General features: G+C 37.5%; 1 protein-coding gene across 11 annotated transcripts in view; it reads left to right on the forward strand.

Annotated features, from left to right (window-relative positions):
• The first annotated feature begins 954 nt into the window (after nt 1-954).
• Nucleotides 955-15,934, forward strand: part of AXDND1 (axonemal dynein light chain domain containing 1) — an 85,481-nt gene continuing 70,501 nt past the window's right edge. For 4 of the 11 annotated variants that reach the window (XR_011073640.1, XM_068541318.1, XM_068541324.1 and 1 more), the window contains exons 1-10: nt 973-1,140; nt 1,361-1,555; nt 3,015-3,187; nt 3,610-3,713; nt 6,326-6,446; nt 6,922-6,987; nt 7,458-7,543; nt 9,644-9,700; nt 11,126-11,228; nt 12,489-12,610. Coding sequence is in view for 10 of the 11 variants with exons in the window: in XM_068541318.1 (XP_068397419.1) it covers nt 1,477-1,555; nt 3,015-3,187; nt 3,610-3,713; nt 6,326-6,446; nt 6,922-6,987; nt 7,458-7,543; nt 9,644-9,700; nt 11,126-11,228; nt 12,489-12,610 (911 nt within the window). In the remaining variant the exon portion in view is untranslated. Of the gene's footprint in view, nt 1,141-1,360; nt 1,556-3,014; nt 3,188-3,609; nt 3,714-6,325; nt 6,447-6,921; nt 6,988-7,457; nt 7,544-9,643; nt 9,701-10,061; nt 10,202-11,125; nt 11,229-12,488; nt 12,611-15,934 lie in introns of those variants that run through there. The other 7 variants (XM_068541323.1, XM_068541325.1, XM_068541320.1 and 4 more) reach the window with 6 other exon arrangements.

Here is a 15,934-nt window from a genome sequence, read left to right on the forward strand (position 1 = left end):
TCAGGCACCTGTGACTCTCTCCCTCACCCTGCCTTTAAAAACCCTTCCCTGAAAGCCACTGGGGAGTTCAGGTCTTTTGAGCCTATTCTCCTTGCTTAGCACCTTGCAATAAACTCTGTATTTTCCTTCATCACACCTTGTAATAAACTCTACTTTCCTTCATCACAACCAGGCTATGCTTTGGGCGAGCAGACCCAAGTTTGGTTGGCTAACAATCCTGGTGGTGGTAAGAGGCGGGTTCTCAGCTCCTCCGTTCTAATGTGTTTATCCCATTACCTCCTGAGAACAGGTTTTTAAGCAGTAAGACGCAACGATTTGACTTGGGTTGGCTCTGCCTGAAGTGCAGTCTCCTTACCTGCCTCCAGCCAAAAAAAGTCTGGACCTAGGAATGCCTTCCCCCTGCACGGAAAGGGAAGAGTAGGATGGGAAGGGGGGCGGGGGCGGTGCTTAATTATCCAAGGAAGACTCGATGGAAATGCCAAGGACAGAAGCAGCTTCTGCAATAATGCCTCAACTGATAGGAACACAGAGTTTTTGTTTACCCAATTTCCCCCTGAATGTGGCTTTTAGAAAAACAGGAAACAAAAAAAAGTGGGACAGAGTGATGCGAGAAACTCTTGCTCAAGTCCTACCCCGCCTTTGGTCACAAGCCTGAGAAGTCTTCCCGGGACAGTGGGAGAGCGACCCCAGGAACCGCTAGCGCCTGCGCACTGGCGCCGGCCTGCCGCGGAAGCGCCGGGATCCAGACACTTTCTGACTCCGTGAGAACGGCCCTATTAAACATTTTTATTCTTCATTGCTGTTGAATCTATGTTGAGATTTAAAACACATCGGATCTCCGAGAGACTCCTTCTTAGCCGTCTCTGTTCTCCGCCGGCACCGCCGAAGGCAGCCGCCATTGAGGGTTGCTAAGGCTTGGGGTCCTGGGTTTCTATGACGACACGCAGGCGTTTGGGAAAAGGTGCGGCTACAAGATGTCTGGCGGGAAGCACAGTTTACCGGTACGGGCTGCAAGTGTCGGTTTCCCATCACTTGTGATGCAGAAACGGTGCGAACTCTGCTCGACCGCGAGTCGGTGGGGTGCGTGCGCCAGGCGCTGCCTGTGGGGAGGCCGGGACGTCGAGCGAGGGGCGCCTTCAGGTGATGCCGGTGGCCGGAGGGGTGGGCCGAGCGTGTACTTCCCGACCTGGGCCCAGACTCCAGGCTTCTTAGTCGCATCAGAGGACTTTAGAGCCCAGAAGTCTCCCCAAAGAAAACCCATGCTAGATGAATTGTAAACTCCAATTTTAACATAAACAGTTAACGGGTCTCTCTCTCTCTCTCTCTTCCTCTTTCTTTTCTCTCTCTCTCTTTCCTGCAGGTCAATGTGGCAGCCCTGCCAAATCCCAGTAATGCCGCTGATTTGTTTCTAGGTTAGCTTTCTGGAGTAATTAGTAATTTCAAATTACTAGAGAGTGATAGGAGGCATTGCTTACTATGTCGCTCCCGAAAACGCCCTCAACGTCAACACCTGAGGACAAAAATTTGAAAATCTCTGCATCCAAGGAAGAGACAGGTAAAGTTCTTCAAGGCATAAATAATCATGGCCATAGTCAGAAATCACAATACGTTCACTATTTTCCTTAATCTGAGATTTCAGGATACTTTAATTAGTTTCGTTTTTCCAATACACTTGTTTCAATAAAATCAAAAGCCATTCCTTTTATAGTGTTTTTCACTACTCTGCGTAAGGACTGTTTGTAAGTTTTTCCAAATGCTAATGAGTTTTATATTGTTCTAAATTCAACCTATTTTAAATACCAGTGGTTGTATGAAACAGTACCTTTTTTGGGTATTTGGTAAGGAACCAGTTTGTATCAGGTTTTAGTAATTCTTCTGAATGAAAGTAATTATTTGTATAAGATTTTCATTCATATATAGGTAAATGCAGATCTGTACTGGAATAAGAATCTGCTAGTGACTTCCTTGGCGGTCCAGTGGTTAAGACTCCGTGCTTCCATTTCAGGGGGCTCCGGTTCGATCCCTGGTCTGGAACTAAGATCCTGCATGCCAAAAAAAAAAAAAACCAAAGAATCTGCTAGACTCATTCCTACCCCTCATTATGTTAAAGCTTCCTCCAACTCACCTACATCTTGTTTTTAGGGGAGATTCTGCTGAAGTCCCACCTAACTTTTTTTTTTCCTTATTTCCTCTGATATTCTGACTCCATCCCAAACTTTCAAGAGATAGACATTTGGTAATGTAAACTTCAGAGGTTTTGATGGTGATCAAAGCATGATACATCCTTACAGAAATTAACATAAACCATTCTATGTGAGGGGCATAGATTAGTTGAGAGTTCTTTAAGAAGAGTGACAACCCAACCCTCCTTGCTGACTGCATAGGAGACCTTTTCCTATATTAGGCCTACTCCCCTACCTTTATAAATCCTCTACCCTAGTCAAGCTGAGTAGAACACTCTTTGTACTGAGTCTTACTCCACTAATTTGCTCAAATTATTCCACTCTCTTCATTTCTAAGGATCCCAATTCTACATTTAAATCCAACTCAGATCCCTTTCACTCTATAAATATTCCAGTTTAATTTTCACCTTTGAACTTATATGGAAAAAATTACTAAATAATTTGACAGTTTTGAGGAGAGGACATTTCTTTTGTCATTTTCACATCAAAGGGAAAATAGACATTCCCATCATCTTCATGCTATCTCGGTTAGTTGATCAAGTGAAGTGAGTTTAATTTTCAACTTTGAATTTGGAATAATGGAGGTTCATCTTTGTACCTGAGTTTTTGAACTCATGTCTGATGTAAGTGTGAGTAGGGCAGACAACATGAGTTTCTTTTTCTTGACTAGTTGATTTTCAGTGTTTTAAATATTGCTGCTATTCTTGGCAACCGGAAGCAATGTTTCTCTCTGTTAACAACATATATATGGGATTGATGAGGTTGCCTGGGAATCTCTAATTAACTCTCAAAAAAACTACAGTAAGCTTTTCTTTCCCATTATTTTCTTAGGACTTCCTAAGCTAAGGGAGAAAAAAAGCCTGGTGGATCCATCAAAACCCCTTCTTACTTCCCTTCAGAATGAGTTCATCCCTCAGGAAGTTCTACTTTCTCTGACCTATGCAGCTAATGCTGGTCCTTGTCCTGAAAACTTACTGCCTCCTAAGAAAATTAAAACCCCAAAGGTGTGTATATACATATATAAAGTACTTGGGAACATTTATCTTTTGGTATCCAGTCCATTAAGTATTTATTTAGCATATGTTATATATTCCAGATTGTCTTAAGAATATTTTAAAATTAATTTCCCAGATTGAAAACTAAAATCTTTTGCATGAATATTTTCAAGGAAATACTTGAGTATTTCCATTAACCTGTTTTTATGTTACCTAAATGATCATTACTACTCTTAGTCTTGATATTTTTCTTTCACTATTGAATTGTCCTAGTTTCAGTCTTTCTCCTTGGTATTAAATAAGAATTCTGCTCTCTCTTTTTCCATAGAATATTCAAATGCCTTTAATGTAAATACTCAAAAATGATTAAGAATAGATTTCACTTGACTAGAGCACCCTCTGCTGTGTAGTCATGTTTTTCTTTTTCCCAGGGTACTCTTCCACGCCCTGTAGACCACGTCTGGCATAACCCTATTCGAAGAAATAAGTTCAAATATCTGATTGACCATCCTGTTTCCCTAACAGGAGCTGGAAGGTAAAGAAGGAAGATAGTTGGGTAGATGCAGATGAATAGAGTCATTATCTCATTTTGTATGATTTCCTTGGGAGGAGCAGAATCAGAAAAATTGTAAAATCATAGAATCATCGATTTTAAATCAGAATAAAATCATAGAATCAAGATTTCAAAGCTTGAAGTATCTTTTTTCTTGAAATAAATTTATTTATTTATTTTTGGCTGCATTGGGTCTTCGTTGCTGTGCGTGGGCTTTCTCTAGTTGTGGCGAGCGGGGGCTACTCTTCGTTGCGGTGCGCGGGCTTCTCATTGCGGTGGCTACTCTTGCTGCGGGCTCTAGGTGCACGGGCTTCAGTAGCTGTGGCACACGGGCTCAGTAGTTGTGCCTTGTGGGCTCTAGAGCGCAGGCTCGGTAGTTGTGGTGCAAGGGCTTAGTTGCTCTGTGGCATGTGGGATCTTCCCAGACCAGGGCTTGAACCGGTGTCCCCTGCTTTGGCAAGCAGATTCTTAACCACTGTGCCACCAGGGAAACCCACTTGAAGTATCTTTAATGAACCAGAATACAATCTGAAGAGGACATGGGTCTACCTTTTTGTGTATGATTATTAACAGGATGGCAATAGGTGCTGGCTCTGTTGACTTTTCACTTGTTTTAAATTTGCTTTTGCATGCCTTCATGTACTTGTCCCCTTACTCTCCTATTCTTTGTTGTACCCTAGTAGAAGGGACAATATCAGACAGAATGCCTTTAGGGCCTCTTTTATTTGCACATCTGAGAAGAGCTAGGTAACATAGCTTCATGACCTGCAAAACCTTGAAAAACAAGTGCTTAATCCCTGCTTTTCCTCAAAGCGAACCCTTAACCTTTACACTGTTTTAGATCAAATCAGCAAATTATATTTGTTGTTTTTATATCATTCCTAAAAATATCCAAAATGTCAACATTTTCCCTGTGAAGATTGTAATCTGCTAATTTTCTGTGTATGGTTCATTTATCAATTTACTCCCTCCAAAAAAAAATTTACTCCCTCCATGCTCCTTACTGAAATATCACTTAATAGTAAGTTTACAGTTACTAATACTTGGGTAGGTTATTTAGTCTTTCTGAGTGCCATTTTCTCACTTGTAAAAAAGGAATAATAGACTTGCTCCATTTTCTGTACTTTCCAGGGATATAGAAAGCACAAATGAGATAATGCAAGAGCACTTGTAAAACTATACACTGCTATGTAAATATAAGGTGTTATTACTCAGCTATGTCTCAGTGCTAGAAAAAGTGGCAGAAATTTAGGCTATTCACTTCTGTGTCCTGGGGCTTTGGTGTCATAAGTATTGGTACTTTATGCCATCAGACCATGGCTATAATTATTACTATATAATAATTAGTAGTTATGAGATGTTTGAAGTACTTTGAAAAAATAATTAGCTATATCTGAATGCAGCAATAAACTGACATTAAAGTTTTAATGTCAAATGACATCTGAGTTGGCATTTTTTAAAATGTGAAGATCTGTAGTGTGATAGACAGGATAATGACCTCCCTGAAATGTCCTCACTGCAGTCCTTAGAACCTGTGAATACATACCTTACATGGCAAAAGTTACCTTGATTTGGCATTGGCAAGAGACAAGAGGAGGGTGACTGTAAAATTAATAAGTGTTAGTGTTAGATATTGAGGAGAAAGGATGGGACGGAATCAATTATGGATGCTGAGATTTTTGATGAGTTGAGTGGTGGTGCTAACTGACAGAATTAGTGAATATAGAAGGGTGAAAAGTGAGAACGAAGGAGAATTACTCAGTTGTATCTAGAGGTAACAAATATGATAAGGTGAGATTTGATAGCATTGCCAAGGGAGAAAGTGTAGGGAGAGCACAGAGGCATGAGGACAGGACGTTGTAGAACATTTCCATTTGGTAGGCAGGAGGTCACGGAGATTTTCAAGAAGGGGTAGGTAGGATGAAAGAACCAGGAGAGTCCAGTCATACAGAGGATAGAGGAGAGGAGAGTGTTTTTAAGAAGAGAGGTGATCAACCCTGGAAAATATTCCAGGAAAATAGTGGAAGATGAGAACTGATGACTTAGCTGTAGAAAATCATCCTCAGCTTTCTGGAGAATGATTTCAGAAGAGAGATGGGAATGAAATCCGATTGCAGGGAAATTTTAAGAAGTCTGATGTTTAGCAGAAAGTGAGAGATAGATAGATCAAGGTAACTTGACAACAGTGCATGGTCAAGGGAAGATTTTTAGAAGGGGAGAAGACTTGGGTTATAGACCAGGGGGAATGTTCCAAGAGAGAAGGAAATACACAGAAATTAGGATTGATGGAATGAGGTCCCCAAGGATGTGGGCAAAGATGAAATGAAGGACTTAAGTGGAGGAAATAATCCTGGGAAAGAGAATACATCTTAACATGAGGCTGAAGGAAAGGCGAATGAGAAGTTTGAGATGGAGAAGAGGAAGAGTGCGGGGGGGAAAACCCTAATGCTTCAGCCTTCTTAGTAAAGTATGAGGTAAGGAGACCAGTTTTGTGTCCCTTTTTATCCACTAGAAGGATGTGTGTGGACTTTACCTACTCTTATCCAGTAGCCAGACAAAATTTATTTTGTAAATATATTTTTCTTATCTTTTAGGGATATTTCTTTTCTGTACGATGTTAAGTATGTTAAAGGAGAGACTAGGGAGAGCACGGTTTGTCCCCCACAAATGGACCGTTCATTACAGTCACGTGATGGTGTCCTTGTGCCTCATAAGGTAAATAAAGTATTTGACAAATAATTTCCTCTCCCTCTCTCTACTTAAAAAAAAAATTTCCCCAAAATATAAAGCCATGTCATACTATAACAACCTGCATTGTTTATGTTTTCATAGCACTTTCTGATTATTTCTAGAAAAGGTCATTTAGTGGGAGATGATCAAACATATTTTAAGCCGTTCTCCAAACTACAGTTATTTAATCTAGATAATACAGTGTAGGAGATTAGATTTTTTTAAAAAAGAAACCAACAGTTTAAAGTTGTAGAATTCTTGAAAGTAAATCAACTATACTTCAGTTTTTAAAAAGGCAGAAAAAAAATTGTAGAATTCTTATTTTTGGCTTGTTGCTAAGGTGAATTTTAAATTCCTATTGAATTTTAAAGTCGATAGATTTTTGTGTAATTAATACTAAAACCAAGATTGTTCTTTAATTCATGGCTAATTTGTTATTTTATTTATTTATTTATTTTAGCATTTATTTATTTATTTTTGGCTGCGTTGGGTCTTCGTTGCTGTGCGCGGGCTTTCTCTAGTTGCGGTGAGCGGGGGCCACTCTTTGTTGTGGTGCATGGGCTTCTTATTGCGGTAGCTTCTCTTGTTGTGGAGCATGGACTCTGGGTGCCTGGGCTTCAGTAGTCGTGGCACATGGGCTCAGTATTTGTGGCTTGTGGGCTCTAGAGCACAGGCTCAGTAGTTGTGGTGCATGGGCTTAGTTGCTCTGCAGCATGTGGGATCCTCCCGGACTAGGGGTCGAACCCGTGTCCCCTGCATTGGCAGGCGGATTCTTAACCACTGAGCCACCAGGGAAGCCCCATGGCTAATTTTTTAATTTGTGCTCTGCTAAAAGTTTATTACTCCTTGCCATGACCCATATTACTAATATTGTTATTTCTCTAATCAAAAACTCTTAATAAATAGTATCCCTTTGGTATAGGAATTAGGATTTGTGAAACTCAATTTTTTTCATCTGCTTGTTTTTATTCTTGTTGTTCTTTCTTTCTTTTTAAGCCAAAGAAACTATCAGATACTTTGATTCCTGAAGAATTTCATATTGTGTCAAATACAGGAGTTTCAGGTTTGGAGTGTTATGATGAGTGAGTACTGTGCTATATACTGAATATCTGACAAGTTGAACTGTTTCCTACTTCCCAGACATAGAGGAACCTGAGCAGTTCACTCATGTTCCCAGGCAATATCTACAGTGAAATGAGTAAACATCTGGCTTACCATCCTAATACAATTTAAGAAAGGTATCAAAAACTAATAAAAAAAGTCTTACTTAAAAGAGTTTGAAGCAACAAGAATTTACTGTATAGCACAGGGAACTGTGCTATTACAGGATATTGAATATCTTGTAATAACCTATAATGGAAAAAAATCTGAAAAAAATATATAACTGAATCATTTTGTTGTACACCTAAAACTAACATAATATTGTAGATCAATTATATTTCGATTTTAAAAAAGAGTTTGAGATTTTAGTTTAGATTAAATTGTTCTCTGTCTTCTCCTACCGTTTAATTTTGAATTAAAAAAAAAATAGATCTTTGTTCTGAATGCTTGCTATGCCTCTTTGGGAATGGTTTTGAGCAGTGACAAAGGAAAGTAGCCCTCTAAGTTGGAATCTCATAATGCACACTCTAGGGCTTAGCTCCAGACTTCAGACTAGTCATTTCAAGTTTTCTTTGATTCCTGCTAATGGGATTGAAAATGGGATCTTGCTTTTATTTTCTGAAACAACACTTGAATGTTTCATAGTTTAAAAAACTAGAACTTTGGACTAGGTTTTATAGTAAAATATCCAGAAGCTGTCACTCTTTTTACCTTATCCAATACATATGTTAAACGGCATTTCCTTATGATGGTTTCAGAACAATATTTTGCCAAAGGGAACTAAATGGAACTCATGTTTTGGGTAACTTTTAATTCTTATATAATTTCAAAATTATAAAGAAGTTACAAAAATGGGACAGGGAACTCCTGTATACCCTCTATCGTGACTCACTGAGTGTTTACATTTTGCCTCATTTGCTTTAATACACACACACACACTTAAACTATTCAAGAGTAAGTTGGAGGCCCTCGTGACCCTTTGCCACCAAATACTTTAGTGTGTATTTCCTTGTAACCCACTACTTATAGATCTTTTTGATGACTTTTTTAGCTCCATCATTCTTGTATATATTAGTTGCCGTTTTACAATATAGACTCATAGATTTCTGTTTTTTTCAGTGAGTTATAATTCTTGGCTATCGTTGATGTTCAGATTTTTCCTGATTTTGCTAATGCCAGATCCTTTGAGCTGGCTCTTGTGTTCTTTAGGCATGTCCCCATCATTCTTTGAATGTTCTCTTATTTTCTGGCTCAATGAGATTTTCAAGTTCATCTTGTATTTCCCACCTCCAGCTTTGGAGTGAGCTATGAGTCACTTCTCCACAGAGTACTGTTTTCCTTTTAGTGGAGAAGGGTTCTTAGAAACCAAGATCTGGGTGCTAGGTGTACTCATTGCTCCTGGAGTGTCATTGCTTCTAGTCCCTCTCACATACTCGTTTTTGAAACTTTATTTTGAGTCTTTATATTCCCTGGATATTTTTCACTAATCTAAATTCTGAAAGTGGACCTTATTAACCAACTGTGTTCCAGTAGGGGGCAGAACCAAAGGAGGTGTTTTTTAACTAGAGGAAGAAAAAAGGTATATAAATAATAATGAATTTGAAGAATTACCATGAGGTTCTCATTGTGATACCCATTTAGGTATAAGCAAGTACTTCCAGAGGACAGATATACATGCTGGGCATCAGGAAAATTGGGTTCTAGTTTCATCTCTGCTTATTAGTTTTATAACCTGTTTAGTCACTTAACTTTGTTTGTTTAGTGTTCTTAAAACATTCTTCCACCTTTGAAATGTCATTTTTTTAAATGAATCAAAGAAATTTTTGTATTGTGATACATTGAGGAATGTGATTAAAGCTCTTTTACTTAAAACTTTTAAAAATATGATAAGTATCGTTATATCTGTGTCTGTAGATGTCTAAGGCTATTCAAGTATCCTCTTGTGTGTAAAACGATGGACCTTTCTGATTGTCTCCAAGCTTCTCAGTTCTGTGAGGTCTTAAGTTTTTCATGTGCTGTTATGTGATAAATAGGCCAGACAGTTTTCTTACAATAATATTTACCTGTCTTAATTATTTCAGCAAATATACTACTCTCCTCACAGATAGTGAAAATAGACTATTGCTCTTCCCATCCATGTAAGTAGTTTATTTCTGAGAGTGTTTCTAAGAAAGAATAACTATATACACATATTTTCCTTTTTATTGGTACTTTATTACACAAAAATATTAAAATTACTGCAGAAAGCCAAGACAATAATTGCCTACAATTCTATCATTTAAGCAGTGTTTTCATTTGCCCAACTGCATATTGATTTTTTACATATTTATAATAATATCAAAGTACTAAAAACACTTTTTTTTAACCATTTTAAATGGTTTTTTTTGGTTTGTTTTTACATTTTATTTTATTGTGGTAAGAATACTTAACATGAGATCTACCGTCTTAATAAAATTTTAAGTGTGCAATACAATATTGTAATTATAGGCACAGTGTTGTACAGCAGAACTGTAGAACCTTGCATAAGTGAAATATTATGCCCATTGATTAGCAACTTTCCATTTCCTTCTCCCCTCAGCCCCTGCAAACCACCATTCCACTTTCTGATTCTATGAGTTTGACTATTTTAGATACCCCATGTAAGTGGATTCACACAGTATTTGTTTTTCTGTGACTGGCTTATTTCACTTAGCATAATGTCCTCTAGGGACATTCATGTTGTTGCATATTGCAGAATTTCCTTCTTTTTTTAAGGCTGAACGATATTCCAGTGTGTGTGTATGTATGTATGTGTGTGTGTGTATACATATATATATATGTATACACACACACACCACATTTTCTTTATCCATTAATCGATGGACATTTAGGTTGTTTCCACATCTTGGCTATTGTGAATACTGCGTCAGTGAACATGGGAGTGTTAATATCTCTTCAAGATCCTTTTTTTTTTGGCCACACCATGTGGCATGCAGTATCATAGTCCCCTAACCAGGGATCAAACCCGTGCCCCCTGCAGTGGAAGCATGGATTCTTAACCACTGGACTGCCGGGGCAGTCCGTCTCTTCGAGATCCTGATTTGAAGTGGGATTGCTGGATCATATATAAAATACTTTTATATTCTAAATTTATCCATTAGTGTTTCTCCATTTTGCTATAGGCTTTTTTTCTTATCTATCCCTTGTCCCTTTTCTTTTGTATTGTGAAGTAGTGGATCTTAGCAGCTTGGTGTTTATTACTCCACATTTTTCTGTGTTCTTACAATCTTACACAGTAGGGGTATAGAGTTTTTGGGAGGTGGAACATTATTTTCTTTTATGAAAAAGAGGATCATACTATTTGCATTTTTGTTGGTTTTTGTTTTGTTTTGTTTTTGTATTTTGTTTTACTGTATTATTGATATCCCACTAGATTAGTATTGTACATATAGGTATAACGCTTTAAAATACCGTTAATATTCCATAGTATGTACATTTTCTTTATACATATTATGTTCCTTTTGCCATCTGAGCATGACCTATTGTAACACTAATTATATATGTCTGCCATCTTAATCTTTTAGGAAACCTAATAAAAGAGTAGAAGTGGTCCAGCTGAATGATGTGATGGATACTATGCTAGAGAGGGCTGGTGTGGAAAATCAGGCATATACGGGGCCAACCAAGGTAATTGCAAAGATCAGTGTAAACCAGTGGTTAAGAGCATGCACTCTGGAGGTAGAATGCCTGGATTGGACTCCTGACCCTGCCGTTTATTAGCTGATGACCTTGGGCAGGTCATTTAGTGTATTTGTATCTTGATTTCCTCATCTGTAAATTACAGATAATAATATTATTTACCTCATAGGGTTGTTGTAGAGATTAAATGACATAATGAATGTAGATTGCTTAAGACAGTGCTTGGCATGTGGTGAACATTGTATAATTAATTTTTAGTCATTATTATTGTATTTAATTGAATATAAGGCACCACTGATTATAAGACCCTTATTATTTTATGTACCACTAAAAACACTGCCAATTAAACCATGCTTTCTTATCACTTATAATTTTTATTTTGCACCTAATGAAAGAGCTCTTTCAGTCTTACATAGTTACAGATTTTTTTTCTTTATGGGGCTATTTCTCTTTTGTTTTATAAATTTTTATTTTTATAGAATTTGAAACTTATAGACAAGTTCAATATAAGGCACTCCTATGTAACCTTTACCCAGGTTTGCTAATTGTTTACACTGTGGCCTATTTGCTTTATCATTCTTTTTCCCTCTCTATGTATCTCTATGTGTATGGTTTTTTTCTGAACCATTTTAGAGTAAGCTGGCAACCTCATGCCTCTTTATCACCAAACATTTTAGGGTATATTTCCTATAAATAAGGACAATCTCTTATATATCCATAATATAGTTATCAAAATCAGGAAATTTAACATTGATATGATAGTATTATCTAATGTAGTTCATATTCAAGTTTCAAATTTTATTAATTGTCCCTGTAATGGCTTTTATAGCTATTTTCCCCTCCATTTCGGGATCCCAGGATCACACAGTGCTTTTAGTTGTCATGTTCCTTTAGACAGCTATAACCTGAAACTGTTCTTTGTTTTTCTTGACCTCAGTATCTATAGAATGTTCCTCAATTTTGGTTTGTCTGATGTGTACTTATTCAATTCAGGTTTTGTATTTTTGGCAGGTATAACATAGTGATGATATTGTGACTTTCTCAGTGCATCATATAAAGACGTGCATGATTAGACATAGATTTTTTTAAAATGTATCATTTTTTATATATGTTTATAAAGGAAAATGTAAGTGAACAAATTAATCAAGGTATTTCTAAAACTTATTCACATTGAGTGCTTACCTCCTAAGATGTTTTTTCCTGGCAAGACTGTGATAAATACTGATTATCTTACTTACCTTTTGCCAGATGCACAAACTACTTCATGTATTAAAGAAGGAACAGACCATTTATAATACAGTATTTCATGAACTTATTCGACAAGTCAGTGTGGACTGTGCAGATAGAGGAGAACTACTATCCAAAATCAGGTTAGAGCTGTTATTGGAGTACCCCAGTTTCCTCCTGAATTTTATATTAGAATTATATTTATATCTGCTTTTAAGAAAATCACAGAAGTAACTTCTCTACTCTATTGATAATAAGGGACCTAAGTGCATTTCTATTATATTTTCTATAGTAAAAATACATTGATTGAGAACTTCCTTAAGGTGATTTCTGTTTGGATGTTTGACACCATATTCTTTTATGATTGGGAGTGAAGTGTCTCTTAGGCCTGTTACTGTGGAAGGAGGGTTTCATATGAAACAGAGGTTCATAATAACCATTTTTTATAGAGGGAAGAATAACTGACAGATTGGTTATAAGCTGAATAAGACTCAGATTACACAGAAATAGGGCTACTGCAGTAATTATTTTTGGTTGACACTATAAATATCTTTGGATGTAGCCATCTGACATTTTTCAGTTTTTGTTATTTTTATTTTTTCCAATATTTTATTAAGGGAATTTCCAAATACCCACATAAAAATTGAAAGAATTTTACTATGAGCACACATATATCTAGGTTCTGCCATTAACATTATACTGTTCTCACTTTATTGCTTGTCTGTCCATCTAGCCATGCTTCTATTTATCCACCAACTTCATGTACTTCAAAGTAAAATGCAGACATCAGTGTATTTCCTTCAAATACTTCAGCATGTACATCATTAATCAGAGTTCATTATTTATTTGCCTTTTTTTCCGTTTTAAGTAAAATTTACATATAATAAAGTGAACAAATCTTGTCTGCATTTGTTGACTTTTGACAGATACATACACTTAAATAACCCAAACCCTTATCAAGATATAGGGTATTATGGTCACCTCACAAAGTTCCTTAATGCTCTTTCCCTGGAAATGCCCACCCCTGCTTCTCCAGAAGTTCTGACTTCTTTGAATCTTAGATTAGTTTTGCCTATTTAGGAACTTCATACAAATGGGATCATACAGTATATACTCTTTTATGTAAGGCTTCTTTCACAGAGCATGCTTTTGAAATTCATCCACATTGTGCATATATGGGCTGTTTGTTCTTTTTTATTGCTGAGTGGTATTCCATTGTATGAATGGAACAAAAAGCGGTTTATCTGTTTTCCTATTGATGGGCACTGTTTCCAGTTTGGGGCTATTATGAATAAAGCTACTGTGAACATTCTTGTAAGAATCTTTCTGTGAACGTATGCTTTCATTTCTTGGGTAAATATGTAGGAATGGGATTGCTACTTCATAAGTTTGTTTTTTTTAATTTTTTTGGAAATTGTTTATTTTTATACAAATTTTAAAGATTACTTTCCATTTACACTTATTAAAAAATATTGGCTATATTCCCCATGTTGTACAAAACATCATAAAGTAAGTTTAAGTTTATCTATTTATTTATTGGCCATGCCTCATGGCATGCGGGATCTTAATTCCCCAACCAGGGATCGGACCTGTGCCCCCTGCAGTGGAAGCACAGAGTCTTTACCATTGTACCGCCAGGGAAGTCCTGATTTAAGTTTATTCTTATAAGAAATTATCAAGGGGTGAAGTCAAGATGGCGGTGTGGGAAGATGTGGAGTTAGCATCTCCCCACAACTAGGGTGCCTGCTGCTGGTGGAGGACTCTGATACCCAAGGAGACGGGAGGAACCCCAAAGTGAACCGGTAGGACATGGGGGGACTGAGGGGGGAGGAGAAGTGGAGACCAGACAGGATCAGTGACCCTGAGGCAGGGGAGATCAGGAGAGGCAGGCGGGCTTAGGCCCTGCCCTCCACAGCCAAGGCCTTCCCCCCCCCCTTTTTTTTTCCTCTTCCCTCCTCCCCTTTTTTACTATTGTGGTACTGATGTACCTTCTGGTTGTTGATTCACCTATATTTTAATTGTTATATTCTTTCTAACATATCTGTTAGTTTCCTGGTCTAATTTTATTTTTTACTTTGTTATTGTTAGTTTTTGGTTTGTTTTGCTGCCCCACGCGGCTTGCGGGATCTTGGTTCATGAGCCAGAAGTTGGGCTGAAGCTCCTGCGGTGGGAGCTCCAAGTCTGAACCACTGGACTAACAGAGAACCTCAGACCCCAGGGAATATTCATCAGAGTCAGGTCTCATGGAGTTCCTCATCTCAGCACCAAGACGCAGCTCTACCCAATAGCCTACAAACTCCAGTGTTGGAAGCCTCAAGCCGTACAACCAGTAAGACAGGAACACAATCCCACTCATAAAAAAAAAAAAACGTGATGGCAAAAAAATATGTTTCAGATGAAGGAGCAAGGTAAAAACCTAGAAGACCAAATAAATGAAGAGGAAATAGGCAATATACCTGAAAAAGAATTCAGAGTAATGATAGTAAAGATGATCCAGAATCTCGGAAATAGAATGGAGGCATGGATTGAGAAAATACAAGAGATGTTTAACAAAGAACTAGAAGAACTAAAGAACAAACAAGGATGAACAACACAATAACTGAAATGAAAAATACACTAGAAGGAATCAATAACAGGATAACTGAGGCAGAAGAACGGATAACTGAGCTGGAAGACAAAATGGTAGAAATAAGTACCGAGGAGCAGAATAAAGAAAAAAGAATGAAAAGAATTGAAGACAATCTGAGAGACCTCTGGGACAACACTAAACGCACCAACATTCAAGTTATAGGGGTCCCAGAAGAAGAGGAAAAGAAAGTGTCTGAGAAAATATTTGAAGAGATTATAGTTGAAAACTTCCCTAACATAGGAAAGGAAATAGTCACCCAGGTCCAGGAAGCACAGAGAGTCCCATACAGGGTAAACCCTAGGAAAAAAACACCAAGACACATATTAATCAAACTAACAAAAATTAAATTCAAAGAAAAAATATTAAAAGCAGCAAGGGAAAAACAAAAAATAACATACAAAGGAATCCCCATAAGGTTATCAGCTGATTTTTCAGTGGAAACTCTGCAGGCCAGAAGGGAGTGTCAGGATATACTTAAAGTGATGAAAGAGAAAAACCTACAACCAAGATTACTCTACCCAGCAAGGATCTCATTCAGATTTGATGGAGAAGTCAAAAGCTTTTCAGACAAGCAAAAGCTAAGAGAATTCAGCACCACCAAACCAGCTTTAAAACAAATGCTAAAGAAACTTCTCTAGGCAGGAAACACAAGAGAAGAAAAAGACCCACAAAAACAAACCCAAAACAATTAAGAAAATGGTAATGGGAACATACATATCGGTAATAACCTTGAACGTAAATGGATTAAATGCCCCAACCAAAAGACACAGACTGGCTGAATACATGCAAAAACAAGACCCATATATATGCTGTCTACAAGAGACCCACTTCAGACCTA

Source organism: Eschrichtius robustus, chromosome 3, assembly GCF_028021215.1.
Source record: "Eschrichtius robustus isolate mEscRob2 chromosome 3, mEscRob2.pri, whole genome shotgun sequence".
Lineage (NCBI taxonomy): Eukaryota > Metazoa > Chordata > Mammalia > Artiodactyla > Eschrichtiidae > Eschrichtius > Eschrichtius robustus.